This window comes from Pipistrellus hanaki, assembly GCF_964339955.1.
Source record: "Pipistrellus hanaki genome assembly, contig: scaffold_41, whole genome shotgun sequence".
NCBI lineage: Eukaryota > Metazoa > Chordata > Mammalia > Chiroptera > Vespertilionidae > Pipistrellus > Pipistrellus hanaki.
Window position 1 is genome coordinate 627639 of NW_028182292.1, and position 24941 is coordinate 652579.

A 24941-nucleotide genomic window follows, 5' to 3' on the forward strand; every position below is an offset into this window, starting at 1 on the left:
TGCAGGTATATTCACATATGTGTAACTCCATCTATTGAAAAAAACAACCATCGCATTATTAACCGGTACGCCCAGGAAGCCGTGGGTGTGGAGGGGGAGGCACAGGGGGGCCAGGCGACAGGAGGATCCATACCAGGTGTCACCACCCGAGGCCGGGCTGCGGGGCCACCTGAGTCAGCGGCTGGCGGTGGAGGGTGGGGTGACCTGCCTGCCTGCCTGGGGGAGCGGGGAGCAGAAGGTGGGGGGCAGCGCTGGCGGGGACGGGGCTGGGAGGGCCTTCCTGAGGGAGGAGCACGCTCTCTCCGCGGCCCGGGCACCTGCTCACCTTTCCCGGGGAGTCCCGGCACCGCTGGTTTGAGAATCACCAGCCTCCATCCAAACGGACGGCGGCGGCATTGCACGGAACACGGAGCCCGGTTAGTTCAGGGGCTCCGGCCTCGTTCCGCGGCGAGGAAACCGCGTTCTGGCCGAGACCCGCCCCAACCCGGCCCGGAAGCGTGGAGCCCGCAGGCCCAGCTCCCGTCCCCTTGGTGAGGGCTGGGCGGGGTCGAGGAGACCCCAGGGGGCGGCGGGAGAACGGGGCGAGCCGGCGGGAGCGGCCCCCACGCACCCCGGCCGCGCGCCGGCAGCCGGGGCCCTAACGCCGGGCCACGGAGGCCGGCAGGGGGCGCTGCGCCGCCGCGGACGCGGGCACGTCGGGGGCGTGGCTTCAGGCTCCGCCCACCGCGCCGGGCGCGTGCGCGGTGCGCCTCCCCGCAGAGGCTGCTGGGCGGGGCGACGCGAGCCTGCGCCGAGCGGGAGCGGAGCGGAGCGGCGGCCGGAACATGTGGAGACCGGTGAGTCCCGCCGGCGCGGCCCGGCGCCCTGCCCCGCCGCCGCCAGGCGCCCGTGCGGGCCCCTCAGGGCCGGAGCCCCGAGTCCCTGCGCCACGCGCCGCCGGGCGGCCGGGCCTGTCAGGGGCCTGTCCCCGGGCCGCCCGCCCCGCCCTCCGCGCTCCGAGGTCCCGTACGGCCTCCAGTGCCCGCCCCGGGCCCCCCCTGCGCCCCGGGCCCCTGGGAGGTGCCGGTGCCCCTCGGGAGCCCCCGGCAGAGGGTGCCCGCGCACCGGAGCCCTTCCTCACGGGCTGGAGGCCTCGCTCCACCTCACGGACAGCTCCCCGCACGGGCGCCCTTTCGCCGCAGCTGCTGGCCGCCGGCCGGCTTCGGGGCCGTGGACACCGGCCCGCCCTCGCCGTCTCCCTTCCCTCCGGCCCACCGGGCCACGCTGGGCCGGACCTGCCCCGGGACCCACGCGAGCCTCCGCCCTCGGTCCTCCCCGCGCCGTCCGGCCCGGGCGGCCTGCCCACTCCGCGTTGACCTGACCCGGCAGCCGTGCCTGGTGGCGCCTCCGTCCGTCCGCGGCTTCTCCGCAGTTCGCGCCGCTGTCACCGCTCCCCCCGGGGTCTGGCCTGCTCCCCCCAAAGGTCGCTTTCCTGTGGAACTTGCCTTTTTCTTGCAAACCCAGCCTGGTCGGTGGAGACAGTCCCGCCATGGGCTGTGGCTGGCAGCAGCTGCAGTCCGGGGGCTCAGAGACGGAGGCAGCCTCTCCCTCAGCAGCCCAGTGCCCCAGGCCAGGGCCAGGGGCAGGTTTAGCCCCGAATTAGGAGCTCCCACAGCCACCGGACCTCAGGGGCTGAGGTGGTCCTCCAGGCCCTCCCCTGGGGCGGGGTTCCAGGCCCACCCGGAGGACTGGACGTGTCTGGGGTCGCCCTCCTGACAGCGCTGGGGCTATTGACCTGTTATTAAACGTCAGGGGTCCTTCCAGGTCTGAGCAGGTTTCTTTGTTGTTTCTAACATATTTTTGTTGGTTTCAGAGAGGAAGGGATAGGGAGTGATGAGAGAGAATCATGGATCGACTGTCTCCTCCATGCCTCACACTGGGGATCAAGCCCACAACCTGGGCATGAACCCTGATGGGAATCGAACCTGGGACCCTTCATTCCGCAGGCTGATGCTCTATCCACTGAGCCACACCAGCCAGGGCTGTGCAGGTTTCTGTACAGCATCACCATGAGACTCGGTGGTGGCTTCTCACTGCCCTGGGCAGCTTGTCTGCAGTGACATCTCACCTTCCTTCCTTCTAATCAGCTTTCTGATCTGCACAGTGCTAGGAAAGCAAGCAGCTCAGCTGGTGCTGGGTGCGCGCCCACACATGGTCTTTGTCCTGCACTGAAGTACACACACCCATTGTCCATGTGAGGGTTACTGCTCAGAGATCTTTTTTTGTTGCTTTGTACGCTGTTAGCTAAGTTCTGATGAGCCCTGGATTTGTGCAGACACACTGTGCGCACATTCAAGGGAAGCAGGACAGGCCGGGGACGGGAAGCCCATCTCCTCTTGTCCACGCTGGAGGCTGTGGGAGTGGGAGGGGTGCAGGGACACGTGTGCGTTTGTCTTGGCAAGAAGGTGCCAGCGTGTGGGAGGGTCTCCTGGGGACCCACAGCCCTCTCTGCATCTCTGCACCTCTGTGTGTGATGTGCTGGACGCTACCCTGGACTGGACCCTGGAAGGCTTAGCTGCAGGCTCTGCCCCACTTTTACAGCCACATGACCCCATTGGGCTTTGGGGATGTCTCTTATGTGATGGGGATGGTTTGGGGAGCATTGGGCACCCCCCCCCCAAGGAAGGCACCTGTGGGTGCCGTGGAGTCGTCTCATCTTGGAGTCCTGTCTGGGGCTGCTCGTCTCTTGCTCAAGAGCCTCAGGGAGCCGGTGTGGGACCAGGATGGTGTCGGCTGGGCCGGGCCCTTCAGCAAACACTTTCCTTTTTCTGAGCATCATTAGGTGTCAGGCCCTGAGTGAGGAGCTTTATTTCCAGCACCTCTCACCCCTCCAGCCTTGCAAGGTGGACACTTACCCACTCAGAGAGGAAAGGTATCGGGAGGTGGTGGTTCAAGGCTGCAGACCAGCCTGTTCCTCCATCCTGGGGCTCAGCACTCGGGGACCCTTCCCCACTCCTGGCACCCCATCCTCACAAGGCTGCTGTGAGTCAGGAGCCAAGTGCGTGCCCTGCGCTGGCTCCCGGGGTTACCGGGAAACCTGAGTGGCCAAGGCCTGCCTGAGCCTTGGCATGGAGGGGAAGGAGGGGGCTGCATACGCTTCTTTGGGGATGAGCCCTCCCACCGGTGGACGGCCGGGGCTTCTTCAGGGCAAGGACTTGGCCAGCCCCCTTGGGGAGTGCTCCGCCCTGCAGGCTTCTGCCAGCTGAGTCAGAGGTGCCAGGGCAGGCTGAGTGCATGGCCACACACCTTCATGCAGCCACATGCTCAGCCTTCACAGTGGCACCTGTGGGTTGGGTGATGCTGGGTTTGGGCGTGGTCCTGGGGTTCCTGTACCGAGGCTTGGGGTGCTGCACACACAACCTCTGAACCAGGCCCTTGGCTCTGCTTCTCCGATTGTTGGCCCGTTGCTAGGATAACCTGTGGACCTTTGCCCTGAACATTGACTTCTCAGAATGAGTGTAGTTGGTCAGCTTTGGCAAGTTTCCTTCTTGGTCTGCCATGGTGAGCCCCATGGGGCTTACAGCAGCCCCCATCTTGCGGCCCTTCCACTCTCCACATCCTGTAACTAACCCCTCGCCAAGCTCTCCACGTACTGGGAATAGTCTCTTCTCGTCTTGGCAAAATAAGCCCTTCTTTTCCTTTGGGAGCCGCTGTGGGAAGCTGTGCTAACACAGATGGTTCGCTCCCGCCCAGCACGTGTGCGCTGCTGTGTCCGGCGGGTGAGAGCGGGTGGGGGGCCAGGAGGAGGCCTGGGAGAGCGCAGCGGCTCAGTGACTCCGAGGAGCTCAGCACGCACCTCTGTGCTCCGAGGTTGCAGGCCTCCGTTCACTTGGTCTGTGCGTCGCCAGTGCGGTGGTTCCGCTTCACAGGCAGGGAAACTGAGGCACAGAGAGGGAAGCATGGCTGGTAAGTGCCGCTGTCTGGATTCCAGTCCAGTTCTAGCTCCTGATGTCTAGATCCAGAGCCTGCCACCTCCCCTCCCCCTCTCCCCGCCCACTGCGCAGCCGGGTCTCCACCTGCTCGATGTCAGGAGCACCCCTCCCCCCGATTGTGACCACCATGTCTGCAGACAGTGCCCCACGTCCTAGCACTGGATCGTCCAGGCGAGGACCCCTCGCCTGGCTCTGAAACGCCGCCTTCCGGCTGAGACATCCAGCAGGACAGCAGATGCTGGGAGCCTCCTATCATGAAAACATAGGCCTACGGGTACCGGCCACAGCCACGCCTCGGCCTGCCCCGGTTGTTTCTGCTTCTCTCTGAAGACGTGTGTTTTGTTGTCATTGGACCATTTGATAGTAAGACAGACATTCTGACCTTACCCTCTAGACCAGCCGTTGCCAACTGGTGGTCCGTGGACCAACAGGTCTGTGGGGTCCGAAAGGTTGGCAACTGCTGCTCTAACCAGTGGTTCCCGATAGGGGGGTGATTTGATTTTTAAAGGGGGTGATCGAGAATGAATTAAATGAAATTTTTGCATTTCTTGTGGTTCTAGGGGCCTCATATACAGTATATTAATATGTTTTGTGACATAATTGATGCATTTCAGTTCTCTATTACATGTTTTGAAACTTTACTTTCTATTTTTTCATATAACCTATTACTTCTTTAACCGTTTCTTAGTGATTTCTTCCTCAGTACTTCAACTGTCCTTTTGTTCTTTTATTTTTTTCGTTCATGGATGCCATGTTCTTGGGAAGCTTGTTTAGAGCAAGTTAAAGTTTGGCCTTTAAGGCTTCCTCCACTTTTTGAATAGTAAGAATTATACGCCACAGGGAGGGCATCCGGATGTTAGAGACGCTGAGGGGGGGCGTGGCCAGAACAAGGCTGGGAATCCCTGCTCTTGCCTTCGCTGTGCACTCCCTGAACAAGGACATGTGCGCCCGTCACCATGGAAACTCTATCATGCCCACATGCCGAGAGCTCAGGCAGACCTTGGAGACCCTGCAGTAACGCCAGTGTCCCAGGGAGGCACGTCTTGTGGGTGTTTTGTTTCTTGGTGCACAGAGCCTATTGAGTGAGTGTGCGGGAATGCTGTGTCTAAAAAAAGACCTTGTGTACCTTAACTGAAGCACATTACTGCTAAGAAAAGCTGCCCATCACATGAGCCTGTCGGAAAATGGGCCGACAGACTTGGTGCAAACCTTTACTTTGTGAAAATTGCCCCGTCGAGGTGGGCCTGCAAGTCCATGCCCTCTCAGGCCGTCTGGGGTGGGGTTCTCCCAGGTGGAGGCGGGGTTCCTGCTTTAGCCTCCAGTCCTCCACGTTTCCCAATAACCTTCTATTTAACGTCTTGCTGTAAAGAACTGGGAACATTTGCACAAGTGGAGAGACTTGGTAAAGGACTGTGCCCAGCACCAGTACCAGCGCACGGGCCCTAGGGACTCTGTGTCTGCTTGTCGGGGCTCCTCAGGCTCGTGGTAATGAGTGAGCCTGGCGGCTGCGGCCGTGGCTGCTGTCGGTTGTGCTCGTGGGCCGTGGGCTGTGGTGGCTGCACTCCTGGCTCCTCGCGCTTGCCCAGGATACGGGCTCCTTCTCCCAGCAGCCCCTCCCTGGCCACTGCTCTGACTTGGGCTTCAGAACCTCTGAGTGGACACCTGCCCCTTCCTTCCCCACGGCTGCTGTCCCCAGCACAGCGCCCCCTCCCTGGGGAAAACCTTGGCGAGGGCCTTGAGATGCCCGCCTATCTCTGGCTCTTTGCCCCTACCCTTCCCTCGTTGGGCGGCCCCCTCTTCACCTCTGGGCACGTGTGTTTTCCACCCACACAGCCAGTCTCCTCAGAAACACCCTGTTCTCTCCTGGCTCCGGGCCTTCTTTGACAACGCAGTGTCCTCTGCCTAGAAAACCCACAGCGTCCACATGGATGTCCCCTCGCCGCCAGGCTACAGGGTCCCTCCCTCCCTGGCACCCGGTGCTGTCCCCACGGCCTGGTCACACACAGGGCCCACTGTCAGGCTGGCCTTCCTGGCAGAGTTGGGTGGGCGGGTGGATGTGAGTTGTAGAAGATACCAGTCAGGTGGGGGACACAGGAGGGCCTGGGTGGGGGACAGGCATGGTATGGGCAGGTGGGCTGACCCTCCTGGCACGTGTGCTTGTCACACACCCCCATTGGATGCCCATCCTGGACCCAGCTATTCTGCAGGCACTGACTGATGTTCTGAGAACCCACCACCGTGTGGCACGGATATGCTCTCTGGGCCTGCTCTGCAGTGCGGTGCGGTGCGGCGCGGCGCGGCCGTGTGCCGTCAGGTGGCCGGGCCAGGTGTGCAGGCCAGAGGCCAGCAGGGTGCAGAACCCCGTCCGCTCTGGCCTCGCTGTGGGTGGCCTTGCTGGGCAGAGGTTTGACAGCACCGTCCTCCTCACGGGACAATAGGTCATGGACATTTTTCTTTGATTTTGGCTTTATTTTGATGTCCTTGGAATTGTATTCAGGGCTGCGTGCTTTGGCCAGAAAGTGATTGGAAAGTCAGTTCCTTATCTAGCCCAGAGTTCACAGTGATATCTTTTTTTTTTTTTTTTTTAAATATATTTTATTGATTCTTTACAGAGAGGTGGAGGGAGGGATAGAGAGTTAGAAACATCGATGAGAGAGAGTCATCAATCAGCTGCCTCCCGCAACACCCCCAACTTGGGATGTGCCCACAACCAAGGCACATGCCCCTGACTGGAATCAAACCCGGGACCCCTCAGTCCGCAGACCAACGCTCTATCCACTGAGCCAAACCGGCCTCAGCTCACAGTGATATCTTTTAAAAATATATATTTTTTTATTAATTTCAGAGAGGAAGGGAGAGATATAAACATCCATGATGAGAGAGAATCACTGATCAGCTGCCTCCTTCACTGCCTACATTGGGGATCAAGCCCCCAACCCGGCCACATACCCTGATCAGGAATCGAACCATGACTTCCTGGTTCATAGGTCGACACTCAACCACTGAGCCATGCCAGCCAGGCACACAGTGATAATCTAACACCTGTGCTGTGGGCTATGACTTAATTACTATACTCAGCGTTTTTCCCCTAGAAACTGAGAATTTGCAGTTGGAACATTTGTAGTTGAGGAACTGGTAAGACTCGTAATTCAAGTCAGATTGGGGGACCAAGGTTGCCAGTTGGCAGAGAGCCTCCTGGGAACTTAGCTTCTCTGCCTGTCCTGCTGGAGCCTCCACTTTGCCAACAGGAGTTCCTGGTGCCTTTGTCTACTTTCAGAACAATGACCTAGGCAAGGCCGTCTCCCGTGTCCAGTCTTTTTGATTGTGTGGTTAGCATTGCTGGCACTTGCTGCGGAATGCTGCCCTCACACTTGGCCGTGGCCTCAGCTGCAGGAAAGACTAAGCGCTGGGTCCCAGGGCCCATCGTGCTGCTGGCAGGGCGTGGCCGCCGCCTCTGACCCTGTGCTCCTGTTCACTTTGCAGTCACCACGTTGCCACCTACACTGCACTGCTCTGCAGCGCCGCCCAGGCCCCGCCGCCCTGCTCAGGAGAAGCCTCAGGGTCCCGCCTGTTCAGTGGTGAGTTCTCGGCAGCCTCTCCGGGCAGGACGGGCGGCCTCTCTGGGCCTGTGGCTGGGTCTTCTCTGTGCCCCCTCCACACACACGGGGCTGGATTTGCTCCTGGTGGGTGGCGGACCTGGGACTGGGGCTCCAGGGCAGGACCCCTGCCAGCATGGTGAGCAGAGGGCAGCCAGAGCTGAGGCTCAGACAGGAAGTGCGGGGGCTGCTGTAGTGGGGCCAGAGCAAGACACAGGGGCACGAGGGTTGAGACGAGCCAGGGCATGTGGCTGCCTCTGCAGGATGGGCAGAGTGAGTTGGGCGGGGGTGCAGGCGAGACCCGGAGTGGATGCTGGTCCCACTGCGGTCCTTGCCTTGACCTCTGTTCATGTGTGCTACCTGCATGCCTGCCATCCTGGCGCTTGCAGTCCCGTGGGCCATTGGCGAGGTGCCTGGTGGGGTGACCACTGGGTAAGCAATCCTGTCCTGTGAGTGGCTTTCCATGTGGTCACCGATCCACTTCCTCCTCCACTGACCCCTCAGAGCCTAGCATCTGGGGTGCCGTGGGCTCAGGTGAGGTGACTTGGACACCGTGGTCAGAGAGCCTCCGAGACCGACATCACCTGCACAGCCCAGGCCAGGCAGGGATGGTGCGGACGGGAAGCAGCCAGCTGTGCCTTTTGTCCCTCCAGGCCCCTGGGATCCCAGCCCCTATGGAAGAAAGTGCTCGCCTCCACGGCCGTGGGGCTGCCGCTGCTCCTGGGCGTCCGCTACCTCACCGCAGAGTCGCAGGAGCGGAGGAAGATGCGGCTCATGGTGGAAGGTGTCACGCGCTTTGGCAGGTAGGGCTGGGTGGCGTGGCCCTTCCTTCTCCCTGCACAGCCTGCCCTCATGGGCCTAGTGCACTCACACTGGACACCCTCCACAGACCCTCCAGATCAGCCCTGATGGTGGGGGGTAGGGAGGGGAATGGTGCCTTCCACCCTCCTCTTCCTATATCTGCCTTCTTGCCTCAACTTCCCCACCAAGAGTTGGCACCCAGACAGAGGGCATTGGAGTGGACATGGTTCTGTCTGCTCCTCAGGCTCTGACCCTTGGGGGCAGGGCTGACCTCTCAGAGGAGCCCCTCGGGTCAGCACTCCTGCTCCTGGTCAGTCCAGGAATTCCTCGGCCTCAGAGGCCTCAGAATCAGCTCTTAGCACTGAGTAAAGCCTTCGGTTGCCCAAACGCACTGCTATAAGATTGCCTGTGGAAAGTGCTCCCGGGAGACCCTAGTTAAGGCTGCTGCTGGGGCAGGTGTGGGATTGCTAGCTGTGAGAGCCGCTGCCTCTGGGGCCCCAGAAGGAAGGCGGAGGCCACGGAGGCCTTCAGGCACCGAGCCAGAGGTTCGTGGAGATTTACTCGAGGCCGGAGAGCCAGATGGCTGACCGCCCGCTCACTCCGCCTCCAAGTTGGAGCAAGCCCATTATTTCTCCCTGGGGGGCAGTTGACAGATTTGCCCGGAACTCCCAGTTGCCCTCCTGGGCTGGTTCCTGGCGGGGACCTCTATTGTGCAAGCCTCGAGGTTGATGACCGAGCATGGAGTTGGATCTGCCTTTTCTTCTGTCCCTGTGCAGCTTGGTGCTGAAATGCCCCCTTGGCTGGCCTGGGCTTGTCTCGCCTGCCTCGTGTGGCTGCTCTGCGTGTCGGACACCCCTCCCGGGAGCACATCCCATCGCCACTGTCAGAGGCTGAGCTGGGATTGGAGGGAGGGAGCCAGACGATTATCCCCGTCTGCGCCAGGCCTTTCAGGTGCCAGGCCAGGCAGGCCGATGGGGCGTCGTGGCGGGTGCTGGGTGACCACAGGACCCCTGGAGACAGAGGACGCACAGCAGGTCCTGGGTAGCGGGCAGCATGGGTGCAGGAGCCCAGGGAAGGACACAGGTCGAGGGGAGGGGCGGAGTCTGTTCTGTGGCCGGAGGCCGAGGTCAGAGTGTGTCACAGGTGCCCGTGCACAAGGACGGGGGTGGGGGTGGGGGTGAGGGTGGGAGGTCTGCTTTAGGACCTTTTTACAGTCTCTGTCCCCAGCCCCACTTTTTTGTCACAATTTCAAATGTCCAAAAAAGTTGCAAGAGTAACACAAAAGAACTTTTTGCTGGAAACTTTGCAAGCAAGTTGTTAACATGCCTCATTGTCCCTGAAAGCTCATTGAGTGTTTCCTAAACAAGGACTTTCTCCTTCATAAGCACAACCAGAAGCTGCTCCCTATGACCTTTGACCTTCCCTGTCACCACATGCCCCAGGAGCAGCCTTCTCAGCACCAGGGTTGGTCTAGAGTCCCTGTCCTGGGTCTTCCCTTCTGGAGCAGTCCCAGTGTCTCCTGGGCTCACATGGCTAAACGGGGTCAGGGCACAGTCTTCCAACCCCCGCCCCCCATCTGTCCACGGCTCTCGAGACCAGCTGCTACTTCTGGGGCCCCCATTGGGGGGACCACAGCCTTCTCAGTTTTAACAGTCCCCAGGGCGACTCTCAGAACTCGGGACATGCTGTGCTGAGGATTGGGGTGCTGTTACAGAGCAGGACCAGCTCAGGGAGGAATGTACAGGGTTGGGCCTGGGAGGTCTCAGATCACAACTTAGGGTCCTCGGACCTGTTCCCAGCTGGCACTGATGTGGAGTGCCCTGGGCACTGGGGTCGAGTCCCAGTTGGGGTTTCAGTGCGCGGGCACCGCTGAACCTGTCAGTAGCCTTGTGACTGAATTCAGGACACCAGCCCCTTCCCGCTGGGCTTGTCTCAGAGCTCCAAAACTAACCACAGGGTGGGTCTTTCCAGTCATCAAGCCCTTCATTATAAGCCATCAGGGCCACCACGAGTCAGAGATGGTGCTGTCACTCAAGAAATTCCATGGGTGTCGAGTCTGGGCTGCAGCCAGACTTCTTCAGACACAGGGCCCTGGACAGATCTGGAGGCACCAGAAGGGGCCTGGGCCTGGGGTTGCACTGGGCTGTGTGGCCTTGGCAGGAGAGCAGTGGGGATCCCTATCTGGGAATAGTCTCCCTGGGGCTCCTGGGAGTGTGGAGGAGGCAGGACCAGGAGTGTGAGGGCCTGGGGCAAGCGTGTGTTTACATGTGAGCTGGCCAGCCAGCCATCGCAAGTGTGCCCCATCCTGGGTGGGCTTTCCTTTAGGATGAGTGTGCTCTGGAATACAGACCCCCCACCCAGCTGTCACTCCCATGGGTCCTGGGCGGCACTGCTCAGGGGCTGAAGGGTGGAGTGGGTGCAGGTGGCCTGTTCTGCAGAGCAGGAGCTGAGATGGACGCCGAGAGCAGAGAGGCTGGGGCGAGCCTCCTCTGGCCCTGGGCCCTGAGGGGCGGGCTGGGGGGGCCTGAGACTGTGCCTGCAGGAGCTGAGGGAGCCTGTGCCGGCAGGTCCTTGAGGGTCGGCCTGCAGATCTCCACGGACTACTGGTGGTGCACGAACGTCGTCCTGCGAGGGGTGGAAGAGGTCTGTCCGTGTGTCCTCGGTGACGGCTGGGCCCGCCTGTGCTGTGGGGAGGGGTTCTGGAGGAGCTGGGTGTTGGGAGGACTGAGGAGATGCCTGCCTGCCCCCATCCCCCCTCCATGCCTATGGTCAGAACAGCCCGGAGTACTTGGAGGTGATGTCTGCGTGTCATCAGCGGGCGGCCAACTCCCTGGTGTCCGGGGCCATCTACAATGGGGGCCTCTACGTGAAGCTGGGCCAGGGACTGTGCTCCTTCAACCACCTGCTGCCTCCCGAGTACATCCAGACACTGCGCGTGCTGGAGGACAAGGCCCTCACGCGCGGCTTCCAGGAGGTGAGCCTCACCCTGGAGCAGAGGCTGGGCGGGGCTCGCGGGGCCTCCACGCTGCCTAAGAACCCTCTCCACCAGGTGGACGAGTTGTTCCTCGAAGACTTCCAAGCCCTACCCCACAAGCTCTTCCAGGAGTTTGACTACCAGCCCATTGCCGCCGCCAGCCTGGCCCAGGTCCACCGTGCCCGAATGCACGATGGCACCATCGTGGCTGTGAAGGTACAGCACCCTCCCCCCTTTCTGGCGGCGGCTGGGAGGCGGCTGCAGGCGTGCGTGGCAGCAGGTGCAGTGCTTTGCCCGTGCAGGTGCAGTACATTGACCTGCGGGACCGCTTCGACGGCGACATCTACACCCTGGAGCTCCTGCTCAAGCTGGTGGAGCTGATGCACCCCAGCTTTGGCTTCAGCTGGATCCTCCAGGTAACTGCCCCCGGGCGGGAGCGGCACCCCCTGCTGGGCTGCCCTGCCCTGGCCCTGACCTGCCTGCCCATGCGGCCCCAGGACCTGAAGGGGATCTTGGCCCAGGAGCTGGACTTCGAGAATGAGGGCCGGAACGCCGAGCGCTGTGCACGGGACCTGAAGCACTTCAGCTACGTCGTGGTGCCCCGCGTGTTCTGGGACATGTCCAGCAAGGTGGGCTGGGCGCCCTCGGGGAGGGGCAGGGGCACACGGCCTGCTGAGCTCAGCCTCTCGCTCTCCCCAGCGCGTGCTGACTGCCGAGTTCTGTGAGGGCTGCAAGGTCAACGACGTGGAGACCATCAAGTCCATGGGACTGGCCCTGCAGGATGTGAGTGCGTGCGCCTGTCACGTCCACAGTGGGGACATTGAGGGACGGGGTGCCTCGTGTGCCCTGTGACAGTGACGTGGCCCTGTACCTGCCCCAGATCGCAGAGAAGCTCATCAAGACTTTTGCTGAGCAGATCTTCTACACTGGCTTCATCCACTCGGACCCCCACCCTGGCAACGGTAGGAAGCACTGCAGGGGGCAGGGCTGGGCTGGGGCCGGGCAGGCGAGCATGAGCGTGTGCCCTGTCCTTAGTGCTGGTGCGGAAAGGCCCGGACGGGAAGGCAGAGCTGGTGCTGCTGGACCACGGGCTCTACCAGTTCCTGGATGAGAAGTGAGTGTGTGTGAGGGGGGGGGAGGTGCGGGACTGAGCCTGGCCCGGCTGTCCTGCTGGGCTGGGCTCACTTGGGGCCCTGCAGGGACCGGTCGGACCTGTGTCGGCTGTGGCGGGCCATCATCCTGAGAGACGACAACTCGATGAAGAAACACGCAGAGGCACTTGGGGTGCAAGGTGAGGCAGGGGCATGTGTGCACAGGGGCACGGGGGCGTGCGGGCACACAGCCTGACTCGGCCACCCCAGACTACTTCCTGTTCGCGGAGGTGCTCATGCAGAGGCCCGTGCGCCTGGGGCAGCTGTGGCGCTCACACCTGCTGAGCCGGGAGGAGGCGGCCTACATGCAGGCCATGGCGCGGGAGCACTTCGAGGACATCATGGGCGTGCTCAAGGCCCTGCCGCGGCCCATGCTGCTCGTGCTGCGAAACATCAATACCGTCCGCGCCATCAATACTTCCCTTGGCACCCCTGTCGACCGCTACTTCCTCATGGCCAAGAGGTGGGTGCTGGCAGGGAGCCCGGTGGGGGTGGGGTGGGGCAGGGGGGGCTGGGCTGGGCTGACCATGTCTCTGGCAGTGCTGTCAAGGGCTGGAGCCGCCTGACAGGCTCAACGTACAAGAGTGTCTATAGCACCAGCCTCCTACGCCACATCAGGGTCATCTGGGAGATGTTCAAGTTTGAAGTGGCCCTGAGGTGAGTGGACAGTTGGGGCCCAGTGGGCACATGGGGGCCAGGGCCTACTCTCCACTGACTGCGACCCTCCTCTCTGCCCCCCAGGCTGGAGACCCTGTCCATGCGGCTCACAGTCCTCTTCCTCCGAGTACTGGTGTACCTCAACCTCATGCCCAAGAACGAGAGGCTCTACGAGTACCTGGAGACCTAGGGCCCGGCAGGCAGCCAGGACGGAGATGTGGACGCCCTGACCCGGGACACTGGAGCAGCTGTCAGCTTGCGTGGGGGACCCCGGGGGCTCCGACCACTGGGAGGGCCAGGAGCCCTACAATGACCACACGTACTTCTCAAACCAAACCAATCTTTTCCTGTGTTTGTACAAAAAGGGTGGTGGCAGTGGCTGTGTCCAGGGGTCTAGAAGTGGGCAGTGACCCGGTCCGTCTCTAACAGGTCATCCAGGATCTGTGGGGAGAGGGCAGGTGAGGGGTGAGGTGGGGCGGGGCGGGTGAGGTGGGGAGGTGGACGGTCACTCACAATGTCAGGGGTGGTGCCGATCTTCTTGGCCAGCTCACTGCGCTCCATGGTGCTCAGGTACAGGTAGCGGTTGAGCAGCTCTCCGTCCAGGATGTTCCTCACGGCGTTCTGCAGGGTGCGCCGGTCCACGTGCAGCATCCTAGGGAGCGTTAGGCATGGGAGCTGGGGCAGGCCCGGGGGAGGTGTGTACGGTGGGGGGAGGGTGGGTGCAGGTGGAGGCATGCTCACCGGAAGGCGCGGGGGTTGAGGCCGGCGTGGTGGGGCAGCATGGTGGTCAGCGCATTCTGCAGCATCAGCAGCCGCCGGTAGGTCTTCTCCTGCATGGGCAGCAGGAGCCCAATGCCGCCGTCCAGGGTGGCTATGGGGCACAGCATGAGCCTGGTGATCCCAGCACCACCTCTGCCCACCCGTGCCACCTCCCCTCGTCCCACCCACAAGGCCCTCACCGAACCACGTTATGTGCTTGTTCTCCCACACGACCGACTTCTTGCTGGGCCCCTCAGCAGCACCTCGGCACGGGGTCCTCCAGAAGGTGTTCACGTGGGCACCCACGTGGAAGTCCGCCCGACGCAGCAGGCGCATGCCACCGAAGCTCTCCTTGGCTGGGTGGGGGACCTCAGGTCACGGCCCGCCCAGCCCCCGCCCAGCCCCGCCCTGGGTCGGGGAGCACTCACCCTCGGGCAGGTACATGTACACCATGAGGTTTCGGTCACGGTCAGACACTGGAAACAGAGCCCCGAGTCAGCCTGGTCACCGCAGTCCCAGATGGCCCCGGCCCAGGCCTGCACTCACCCAGGAAGCCCAGTTGGGTGCTGTCCACCATGAAGTCCACGCTGTACACTTCCAGGGGCTTCGCGTCCTGGGGGCCGAGGGGTGGGTGTCACATGAGGGCCACCGGGGACAGGGACCCCGGCACAGGGCCGACCGCACCACCCAGGACACCGGGGAGACGGGTGCCCGGGAGACGGGTACCCGGGAGACGAGGCTGAGCGTCTTGCTGTCCTCCTGGTAGCGCAGCAGCGAGATGCTCTTCATGACGTCGGCGGCCAGGATGAAGTTCTTGATGCTGATCATCTGGTGGATGTACAGCTGGGTGTCGATGAAGGCCATGCCCGTCAGCTCGCTGGCACGCAGGCTCCACAGGAAGATCTGTGGGGAAGAGGGGGCAGCCAGAGGCTCGCGGGCAGGCGGGGCCGTGGGCTGGCACAGGACACGGGCAGGGACCCACCTTCTGGCCAATGGCCGACACCAGGTGGCCGTTGCAGTGGCACAGGGCCGTCACGGGTCCCTTCTGCTCCTTCTCGTACAGGACCTTGAACTTGTTCTTGGTCAGGGGCTGGCCAGGCTCGGGCACCACCTCGATCACATCCATGATCAGGATCTGCGTGCAGGGAGGGAGGTGGCAATGTGAGGGCACGCACAGGCGCTGCTGGCACACGGGTTCCTGCCCGCTGGCTGCTTACCCGCCCACGGCAGGTGACCTCCTCCCCCTGCATGAGGCAGGTCCCAGCAGCCACGTAGCCTTTGAGGCCTGACACGGTCTCCTCGCTGCGCAGCGACACCGTCTTCATGCAGGTCACGTGCTCCCACTCCTCCAGCTCGATCCTGCAGGAGCCGGGTCAGGGTGCAGCCCTGCCACCTGCCTCCCTCCCGCCCACCTGCCCCCGCCTCACCTTGCGTTGGGGATGGCCTCCCAGCTGACGGGAGAGATGAGCTGGATGGAGAAGGCCTCCTGCTGGGGGTGGATGTAGCGGTCATCTGCAGAGACAGGCCCCGGTCAGGGAGGGCGGCCCCACGAGCAGGCCCAGCTCGAGCGCCCCCTACCTCTCTCGATGGTCTCAAACTCCTTCTCCTCGCCCGTCATGCGTGGGATCCGGGTGCATGCAGTGTTGGTGCTGGTGGCCACAGCGTATACCTGGAGGAGTGGAGGTGTCAGACCAGAGACCAGGCCCAGAAGGTCCCTGGCCTCCAGGGGGACTCAGACCTTGGACTCCACGTGGTAGGCCACATAGTGGGCTGTGCAGCGCAACGGGATCTTCCTGACGGGCCACGGGGCATCATAAGACAAGTAGGCAGGCAGGACGCTGATCCTCAGCTCGCCCTGGGTGTTGAGGGGGTCAGTGAGGCCAGGCACCCACTGAAAGCAAAAGGTGACCCCAGGCCCACAGGGTTCCCTCAGATCAGCCTCCGCTCTGTGCAGCACGGTGAGCAGGCAGCTGGGGTCGTCCAGGGCCAGGATGAACCAGGACCCAAGAGCACTGGAGGAAAAGGGGCCCTGCCCCTCCCTCACCCAGTCCATCATCACTTGAGTTCTCGGGTGGCAGATGAGGAAAGTGAGGCTCAGAGAGGGTGAGCGCCAAAGGGGTCTCAGCTGACGGCAGTTTCTGCCTGAACTCCCGTCGCCCAAGCAGGTGCCCTCAACCCTCTCAGCAGTAAGCCCAGGTCTCATCTCCTTAGCCTTGCCCGCCCCCGCCCCCCCACCTCCAACTCGTCACCTGGGCCTTGTTCCCGGCACCTACACTGCCCGGCAGCCCCACCGGGCAGCTACCTGTCTGTTGAAGTACAGGAAGCCGCGGGGGCAGTTGACGTTGTGGAACGGGGCGAAGGAGTCGATGGGGCCGTCGATGCCCATGGGGTGCAGCCGCAGGGCCCCCCGGCTGGTCACCAGAAGCCAGTGCGGGGAAGGCCCACAGATGAAGACCTGGGGGCAGCACCATGAGGAGCCTGTGGAGACGGCCCTCCCCGGCTCGCCCCCCCGCCCCCCCCCGCCCCTGTCCGAGGCCCCCCCCCCCCCGTCCCTGTCCAAGGCCCCCCCCCGTCCCCCCCCCCCCGCGTCCCTGTCGGAGGCCCACCCCCGGGCCTACCCCCGCGTAGCCGTAAATGTCCTCGAAGGAGCGGAAGCGTGCCACTCGCCCCCGGGCCGTGGCCCCCTCCTCAGTGCCGCTGCCCTCCGCCTTCTTCTTGGACAGCTTGGGCTTCTTCTCTCGGAAGTTGATGTTATGGGGGACCTGGTGGAGGGAGTCCCGTGAGTACCTGCCCCTGCCCCGCCCTGCCCCGCGCCCTCGGCCACCCGCCCCTGCCCGCCCTGCCCTGCACCCCTCGGCCACCCGCCCCTGCCCGCCCTGCCCTGCACCCCTCGGCCACCTGCCCCTGCCCACCCTGCCCCGCGCCCTCGGCCACCCGCCCCTGCCCGCCCTGCCCTGCACCCCTCGGCCACCCGCCCCTGCCCACCCTGCCCCGCGCCCTCGGCCACCCGCCCCTGCCCACCCTGCCCCGCGCCCTCGGCCACCCGCCCCTGCCCTGCACCCCTCGGCCACCCGCCCCTGCCCACCCTGCCCTGCACCCCTCGGCCACCCGCCCCTGCCCACCCTGCCCCGCGCCCTCGGCCACCCTGCACCTTCTTGAAGCGAACTTTGAGGTTCCCCTGGCCGAGCTGTGAGTCGTGGGCAAAGGCCTCGTAGATGAGCAGCTCTTGGTCCACGTGCACCTGGGGGTGGCGGCGGGTCATCAGGGCCTGGCCGCGCGGGCCCGGGGCGGGGCGGGGCCTGCCCGTGCTCACCAGCAGGTAGGGCCGGCTCTGGCGACTCCCGAGCGCCACCAGCAGCACCTCCTTGACGAGGGGCAGCTCCCCCTGGCGCGTGGCCTCCTCCTTCCGGGCCTCGCCCTGCGTGGTGGGCTGGCCGAACGAGCTGTCCACCAGCACCCGCTGCCCCACCGGGAAGTTCTTCACCAGGAACACCAGCCGCCAGTCCGGGAGCTGGTAGATCTGAGGGGACGGGGGTTAGTGGGGGCAGGAGTGGGAGGGGCGGCTGCGAGGGCACAGGGCGCCACCCACCTCCATGGTTCCGTTCTCCCGCACCAGGAGGCACCAGTGTGTGGGCTCAGCCCGGAAGGGGGTGGGGTCCCGGTCGGTGGGGGGCTGGCTGCTCCTGCGCGCCTCCTCCTTGCTGGGGCTGAAGAGGGAGCCCGAGTCCCCGTACAGCATCTCCTCCTCGTCGTCCACTGTGGGGCTGCGGGACACGCGTGTTATCAGGGAGGCCCGCCCGGGACCCCAGCCCCGAGGCCCCGGCCCCGGCCCACACACCTGGTCTCTGAGCCTGGGCCCTCCGCCTCGGAGCCACAGCGCCCGCCCAGCTCGTCGCGGGCCCCGCCCAGGCGGCTCTCGGTGGTGAACAGGCCACTGACATCGCGGTACACACACATGGCGATCACCTTGGACTGCTGTTGGGGGAGGGGGCGCAGTGGTCAGCAGGGGGCGCAGTGGTCAGCAAGGGCAGTGGGCGGGGCAGAGGGGCCTACGTGGTGCAGCGGCGGCTTGTGCAGAGCCAGGCGGTGGTGGCGGCCCCCATAGGAGTCGCTCTTGAGCAGGAACATGGTGACTTGGCCCTCGGAGCTCATGATGACCACGTAGGGGTCAGCCACGGCGCACTGCACGATGGGGGAGCCCAGGTCCACGGGGATGAAGTGCAGCTGGTTCACTGCAAACACAGGCCAGTCAGCACACACTGCCCCTGCCCGCCCACCAGCCTGCCCACCCACACACGCCCACGCCCAAGCCCACCGCCCGCCAGGCCCACCTCCTTCCAGCAGGCGGATCCCCAGCGGGGACACTTGCACAATGTAGCGATTGTCCCCGATGTTGCCGGCAAAGACTGTGGGGCCCTGGGTGGCAAAGCCACTGGTGTCCAGCTCCATGATCTCCTGCCCGGTCTGCAGGATCTGAGGGCAGCGGGGGTGAGGCTCGCTCCTTGCAGGGCCCACCCGGGCACCCCTTCGCCAGGCCGCTCACCATGGTGGAGTCCTCCCGGCTCAGAATCAGGAACCCGTGTCTCCGCCCGTCGTCCTCTGTGCCAGGGGTGCTGGGCTCCTGCTCCGCGCCCTCGCCCTGAGGGGTCTCCTCCTGTGATGGGAGGGCAGAGCGCACCTCAGCACTCAGCCCGGGGCCAGAGGGCGGGCCTGGGGCTGGAGGGGCGGCCCCACGGCCGAGCCAGAGCAAGTTCTGCCGCATCCGCTGGGCCCTCACAGCTGGGCCTGCCTCCGCCCGGGCCCTCGGCCTCAGACAGCACCTGCCGCCCTCGGGGCCTTCCTGCAGCGACACGCACGCACCTGCTCCTTGCGCACAGGGGCAACCACGGTCCACATGTCGTAACAGCCAGGGAGTTCAAAGGTCGTCACCACCTGGGGCCGGATGCTCTTCTGGAAGGACAATGGGGTACATCTGTCCACCCAGGTCCCCAGGAGCCCCCAACCCCCCCTGGCCTGCCCCCCACACACCTGCAGCACAGACAGGGCCCCGTTCTTGCCGTAGCCAGAACACATCACAATCTCCAGGTCCGGCTCGGGGCTGTTCTGAAACTGTAGGGGCCGAGGTGAGTACAGGACCCCAGGCAAGCCACCCGCAAACCTGCACACCGTCCCTGCCCACTTTCCCACGCGGGCACCTCTTCAGACAGGAAGGCCGGCTCGCCCATGGCCGCGTTGGCACAGGGTCCAATGTTGAGGATGCTGTCACACACCTGAGGGCATAGCAGTGGTCAGCGGGTGGGCCCGCCAAGGTGGGGCCCCTTCTGAGCACAACCTCACCTCAAAGGAGTAAGTGGCCAGTTGTGTGCCCGACTGGGCCTCGCTGCCGTACACCTCGATCTCGTCCACCTCGTCCTGCGGCCCGGACTGGCCACCTGCAGCACACGGAGTGCTCTGAGCTGCCGCTCTGGCCCCAGCCCCCCTACCCCTTGCCCCCTCACCCCTCACCCCTCACCTGACCAGCCCCCTGTGGAGTCCATGCGCTTCTTCTTTGACAAAGGCTCGTCCTGTGAAGCAAGAGGGCGGTGAGCAGCCGGGTCACCCTGCACGGGGCAGAGTCCCCACAGACACCCGGCACCCACCTTGTCAGCGGCCTCCCGGACAGCACTGGCCGGAGCCTCCTGCAGCTTCTCCGTGTACTTGAGAAGGAGGGAGTTGCCCAGGCGAGAGCCCAGGAACAGGTACCCAGGCTCCATGGTGACCATCTGGGGGGGGGGGGGGCGGTGGTGAGGGGGGCTGAGCCCAGACCCGGACCCGGACCCGGACCCGGACCCAGCCTGCCTGCAGCCCCACTCACGCTGCTGGTGAGCACGCTGGCGGCGGCCTTGTCGAAGTGGAAGGCGCGGACGCTGCGCATCCCATCGGTGATGAGGGTCAGCACGTAGCTGCGGGAGAGGGGCGCTGAGCGGGCAGGGCTCCCGGCGGGAGCGGGGGGCAGCGGGACGACAACACGGGGCACAGGGCGCCCTGAAGGCGGACTCACATCTCTCCGCCCTTGAGGGAGATGACCATCTTGTCGTAGGAGATGAAGGCCGCCTGGGCACAGTCGAGAGTGATCCGCACGCCCTCCTGGGTGCCTGTTGAGGTGGAGGAGGGGTGTCAGAGACCAGGACGACCCCCCACCCCCAAACCACCCCAGCCCGGCCCGGCCCGGCCCTCACTCACGCAGAGGGAAGGCGGTGGTGCCTGAGGTGAGGCTGTTGAGGGCCACGCCGTACGGGGGGACGCTCTGGTTCAGGTACAGGAGCGAGTTGACTGCAAAGACCACGACCCCACCTGGAGGAGGGCAGGCTGGTGGGCAGGGCCCGGGCGCCCCCCACTACCGCCCCCAACCCGCCAGGCTCTCACCTATGGGCTTGGGCACCGCCAGGGCCTGGGTGCAGTCGAAGGGCAGGCTGGTGAGGGACCAGATGACGGGGTGGACCTTCTGGGTGATGTTCAGTGAAATGGCCACGATGGAGCACGTGTCCTGCCGCACGGCCACCCGCCTGGGACCAGCAGGTGGTCAGCCGGGTCCCGCCCCAACCCGCCCCGCCCCCAGGGGCCGCCGCACAGGGGCCTCACCCGGGCCACGTCTGGTTGGGCTCAAACAGGATGAGCAGGGTGGGCTCGTAGTAGCCGTGCAGGAACTGCAGGTCCACGATGTTGAGCAGCTTCTCGTCCAGCGCCCGGACGTCGATGATGTAGCTGGGCAGGAAGCTGGACCTCTGTCTGGGGGGCAAGGGCTTCAGCGGGCGGAGGGCGGAGGGCAGAGGGCGGGTGGGGCCCGGCCCCCCATGCGCCCGGCACTCACCCCTCGCCCATGAGCCCCTCGTGCTCCTCGGCCAGGCTCTCCCTGCGGAAGGGCAGCACCACCAGCCGCGTGCCGTAGATGAGCATGGCCGCGCAGCGCCCGTCGGGGTCTACCCGCACCCGCGGCGTGTGCACGTTCTGCACGAACCCGTCCTGGGGGTGGAGAGCCATCAGGCAGGCCGTGGGGCCAGGGGCCAGGGGCCAGGGGCCAGGGGAGGCCGCGGGGGAAGCAAGGGGTGGGCGCAGCCTGCCTACCCGCAGCTCCGGCTCCTCAAAGTAGTGCAGGGACAGCGTCTTCAGGTCATGGGTGCCTGGGTCGTACTCCACCACAGACAGCTGGGGACGGCAGGCCAGAGCTTCCACCCGCCACTGAGCCCTGCCCGCCGGCCAGCCACCACCCACCGCTGCGCCCAGGACCCGCCAAGCCCACCGCCCACCGCCCACCTTGGCGTCTTTGAAGCTCAGCAGCAGGGCGTCCCGCTTGGCGCCGGCCAGCTGCACGCTGGCCATGGACATGACGTTGCCGAAGAAGGAGAAGGACGCCACCAGCTCCAGCTTCTCCCGATGCTCCCTGTGCGCCTTGCCCTCTGGGGAGAGGGGTGGGTACAGGTTTGGCTCCCGCGCTGCAGCCGCCCACCCTCAGGCATGACCCGGCACAGCCGCGGTGCTCACCTGTGCTCCTGTCATTCTTGGCTGCGGCCTGGAGGAAGGAGGGGAGGCGTGAGGAGGCGCCCTGCACCAGGGCCCACCGCGTGGGAGGACCAAGAGGAACCACCACCCAGGCGGCCCCGCCTGGACCCCCACGGAGAGGGGAGCACGAGGCCTATGGAGAGCCTCGCACACCCACCCACGGGCTCACACGGGGTCCCCACCCTGGACACAGGCTTCTCCTGAGCCCACCCCAATCAGGATGCTCTACACACCCCTCACCTGCCTGGCTCTGCCCCACAGTGAACACGGCCGCAGACAAAGGGGGAGGGTGTAAACGGCTGGAGCTGGGTCACTTGGGGCAAAAGTGCTCAGTTGAGCCAAAATGTCAGAAATCAAGGAGGCCTGCTGTACCTCCAATGTAACTGATGAGGAAATGACACAAAACGTGCAACAAAAAAACAAATAAAGACACACCACTGATACAGATCAAAGCCAAAAAGAATGAAACAGTGAGAAATAAAGGAACAACAGGAAGACTCCGAGTCAGTCCTTCAGCCCCAAACACGGGACCACATCCATGTGGACAAACACTCCAACGAGAAGGCGTGTTCCTGCTGGACAGGCTGGGTCTTCAGGTGAAAAGTATTCATGACTAAGAAGTCAGTTCACAAGTAAAAAGGACTAAAAACGTGTAACATCGCCCTAAGTTGGTCTTATGAAGCAGCTTTAAAACACACACACACACACACACTTCTCGACACTCCTGCCGGGCAAGTACACCACCTCGGCCATCTCTAGAATTGCCTTGGATATTCTTAATTTTTGTCTCTTTCATATAAATTTGGGAGATTACTAAATCTGGTGAGGAATCTGTTGCATCTTTGAGATGAAGAATGTTGATGGATGAGCCAGGAACTGTGCTTGGGGTTACGCTGAGCCGCTCGGTGGTGTGGCCAGAGGCACAGATTGCTCGCAGCTCCAGGACACTGTCGGGGGCCAGGACACCGCGCACCCAGTGGGGACCCTGCCCAGCTCCCCCTCGGCATCGCCTCCTGCCCGCGCGTCACCCTCTGGTGTGCGAACTGGCAAACTTCCCTGGGAAGGGCCAGAGAGCAGATGCGGGGCGCAGCCTTTGCAGTCAGGTCTCCTCTGTCGAGGATCCTCTTTGGGGTTTTTCCGGCTCTTAAAGGTCCCAGAGACCTCCAACCCTGCTCTCCCGGCTCTTTCCCTTCCAGCCAACATGCTCATCTTTGCAACGGGCCTTCTTTTCCTGCCAGTCACTCCTCCATCTCCTCCTCCCTATGCACACGCCCCTCAAAGCTGTCCCCGCTCCCCGGACCGTCTACTCCGCACCCCACCGGCCCAGCCTCTGCGGAGGGCGTCCCCGCGGCCCGCGCACCTCCACTCGCCACCCGTGACTCTGAGCTTCACTCGCCGGAGGCCTTCCCGGCGCAGCACTCAGCCCCCGGCAACCCAAGGCCCCCCGACTTCCTCCCCGGCCGAGCTCCCTGCGCTTCCCGGCCCTCCCCCCACCGGCTCCCACCGGCTCCCACTCGGCCTCTGCTCCGCCGGCTGGAAACACGCGGCCTCCGCCATCGTCTGCTCCCCCGTCCGCCTGCGGCAACCCACGTGTGCTCACAGGTGCGACTCCTTTTAGGAGAAGTTCCCCGACCCGTTCTTTTTAGGTTTTGTTCACCCACTACTGACCCCACAGCAGGCGTTCCCGTCCCGACTTGTGGGAGAAACAAAAGAGCAAGCAGGATGCCCGATGCCCGACGCACGGGGGAGGGCGGGCGCCCCGGCGGGGGCTGGGGCGGCGGGGAACGTGGCGGCCTCGCGCTCGGGCGCTGGGACCGCAGGCTCCCCGGCCCCTGGGCCGTCGCCTCGGGGGCCCCGGCGGTGGAGGCGGGGCCGGCGGCCGGCCTACCTCGGCGTCGCGGTTCAGGCGGTACACGTAGAGCTGCGAGGTGCCGGCCACCACGAGGTTGCGCTCGCTGTTGTTGAAGAAGTTGCAGTACATGGAGAACTCGAGGCCGGTGGGCGGGTGCGCCTGCTTGTACACGGCGTACATGGTGCCGGGGCCGGGCTACGAGGGGCCAGAGCGAGAGGGAGCCGGCAGCCCGCCCGCGACCACCCTCCCCTGGCGGTTGGAGCCGGCTTGCGGGGGACCGGAACGGCGCTGAACACGGTCCGGCCGGGCCCGGAAGCTGAGCGCGGAGGTTCCGGGCCGTACGCCTGCGCAGTGCCCCGCGGCGGAGCGGCTGCGGGGGCCACAGCGGCCCCTGGTGGCCGCGGGGAGGTTGGGCGGTCCCGCGTCTAGAGCTCCGACGCTCCGAGCTCGCCCAGAGCTCCCGGTCCCGCTGCGGGCGAGGGGCGGCGGCTCCGGCCGGCTGGGCTCCACCTGACCCGGGATGGGGTCCGCCCGCTGGCGGTCCCTGCAGGAAGAGGCGAGTCTCCCCGCCCCCGAGCGAGGCGCTGTACCCGGAGCTGGCGCCGGAGTGAGCGAGGCGAGCCTCCGAGTGTGGACCGACCAGGAGGGAAGGGGCGCCCCGGCCGGTGCGGCCCGCCGGCGTGGAGGAAGCCCGGCCAGTTTCGGGCTAGGAAAGCTTCTGGGCTCGTCCTGTGAGGCCTCTCAGCTGTCTCCCCTGCCGGCTCCCCCCTCCCCGCCCCCCGCGGAGCAACCCCCAAACCCAGGCGCCTGGGGCCACGTGTTCGCCAGTCCTCCCGCCCCCCCTTTCCCTGCTCGCCCCCAGCACAGCGATCTTCTCCTGGTCTCGCTCCCTTCCCAGGCCGGGCACAGTTGTCCACGTTGAGGACCCTGAGCCAGGACCTCTCACAGCTAAGCAGCCTCTCCTCCCTTGGCAGGGAGTCGCCCCAGGTACTCTGGGGTAGGCCTGGGCCTTAGAAACAGAATCACAAGAAATAAAGGAAGTAGTCACACCCGAAGAAATGGGAAATAATGCGTGTTGCATGCAAGTTGGCCCACTTGCTCACAGCAGCAACCAGGCCCCAAGGCTGGACGGTGGAGCTGGGCAGCAGGGGCCACTGGCTGCCCAGGCAGGTGTGTGACCCCTGAGCCCCACCAAACCCCTTCAAGGGTCCTAAGTCCTGAGGCCGGGACTGAGGGGTGTGCTGAGGAGGCAGCACACTAGCTCCCGGCATCCACGTCACAGGGGCCGGTGGTAACGGAGTACGCTGGGCCCACAGGCGGGTCTGACTGGCCTGGCCAAGTGCCCTAACCAGGGAACAGGAACTGGTCTGTGGGGGCGGCGGTCAGTGCTCAGACCGATACTGAAGGAGCAGCGAGGGGAGGGCAGTGGTGGTGGGTGCAGAGGGGCTGGAGGTCTCGGGATGGCCAAGGTGGGCCCTGCCTGGAGGGTCCTCTTCCTCCCTGCGTGGGGGTGCTGGAAGGGAGGGGATGGGCTGGGGCTAGGGTGCTGGCTGGCTGCTGGGAAACCCCTGTGCACAGCCACACCAGACCCTGGCACTGCCCCCCTCAAAGGCCTTTCTTGTTGGGGGCCCTTCCCTCCCC

At 64.4% G+C, this 24941-nt stretch overlaps 2 protein-coding genes across 2 annotated transcripts; one reads left to right on the forward strand and one right to left on the reverse strand.

The window, feature by feature from the left end:
• Positions 1–744: 744 nt before the first annotated feature.
• On the forward strand, positions 745–13486 carry ADCK5 (aarF domain containing kinase 5). The gene is made up of 15 exons (XM_084907283.1): positions 745–836; positions 7455–7549; positions 8221–8370; positions 10936–11011; positions 11142–11342; positions 11418–11558; positions 11645–11758; positions 11840–11971; positions 12042–12125; positions 12223–12304; positions 12378–12456; positions 12542–12633; positions 12704–12956; positions 13034–13150; positions 13235–13486. Exons 1-15 carry the CDS (start codon positions 825–827, stop codon positions 13338–13340), a joined length of 1734 nt encoding a protein of 577 aa, XP_084763409.1. The 5' UTR covers positions 745–824; the 3' UTR covers positions 13341–13486.
• On the reverse strand, positions 13474–23589 carry CPSF1 (cleavage and polyadenylation specific factor 1). The gene is made up of 37 exons (XM_084907282.1): positions 23337–23589; positions 21431–21458; positions 21203–21345; positions 21014–21094; positions 20760–20911; positions 20531–20677; positions 20315–20454; positions 20132–20242; positions 19950–20043; positions 19764–19851; positions 19549–19671; positions 19422–19473; positions 19247–19341; positions 19105–19179; positions 18938–19018; positions 18770–18859; positions 18453–18563; positions 18241–18382; positions 17963–18141; positions 17748–17884; positions 17499–17673; positions 17223–17429; positions 17061–17150; positions 16528–16671; positions 16212–16364; positions 15648–15764; positions 15488–15578; positions 15337–15421; positions 15127–15268; positions 14892–15044; positions 14636–14812; positions 14456–14522; positions 14338–14385; positions 14110–14265; positions 13892–14021; positions 13664–13802; positions 13474–13591 (listed from the first exon to the last, which is right to left on the reverse strand). The coding sequence occupies exons 1-37, from the start codon at positions 23478–23480 to the stop codon at positions 13544–13546; spliced, it is 4335 nt and encodes a 1444-aa protein (XP_084763408.1). The 5' UTR covers positions 23481–23589; the 3' UTR covers positions 13474–13543.
• Between the last annotated feature and the right edge of the window lie 1352 nt (positions 23590–24941).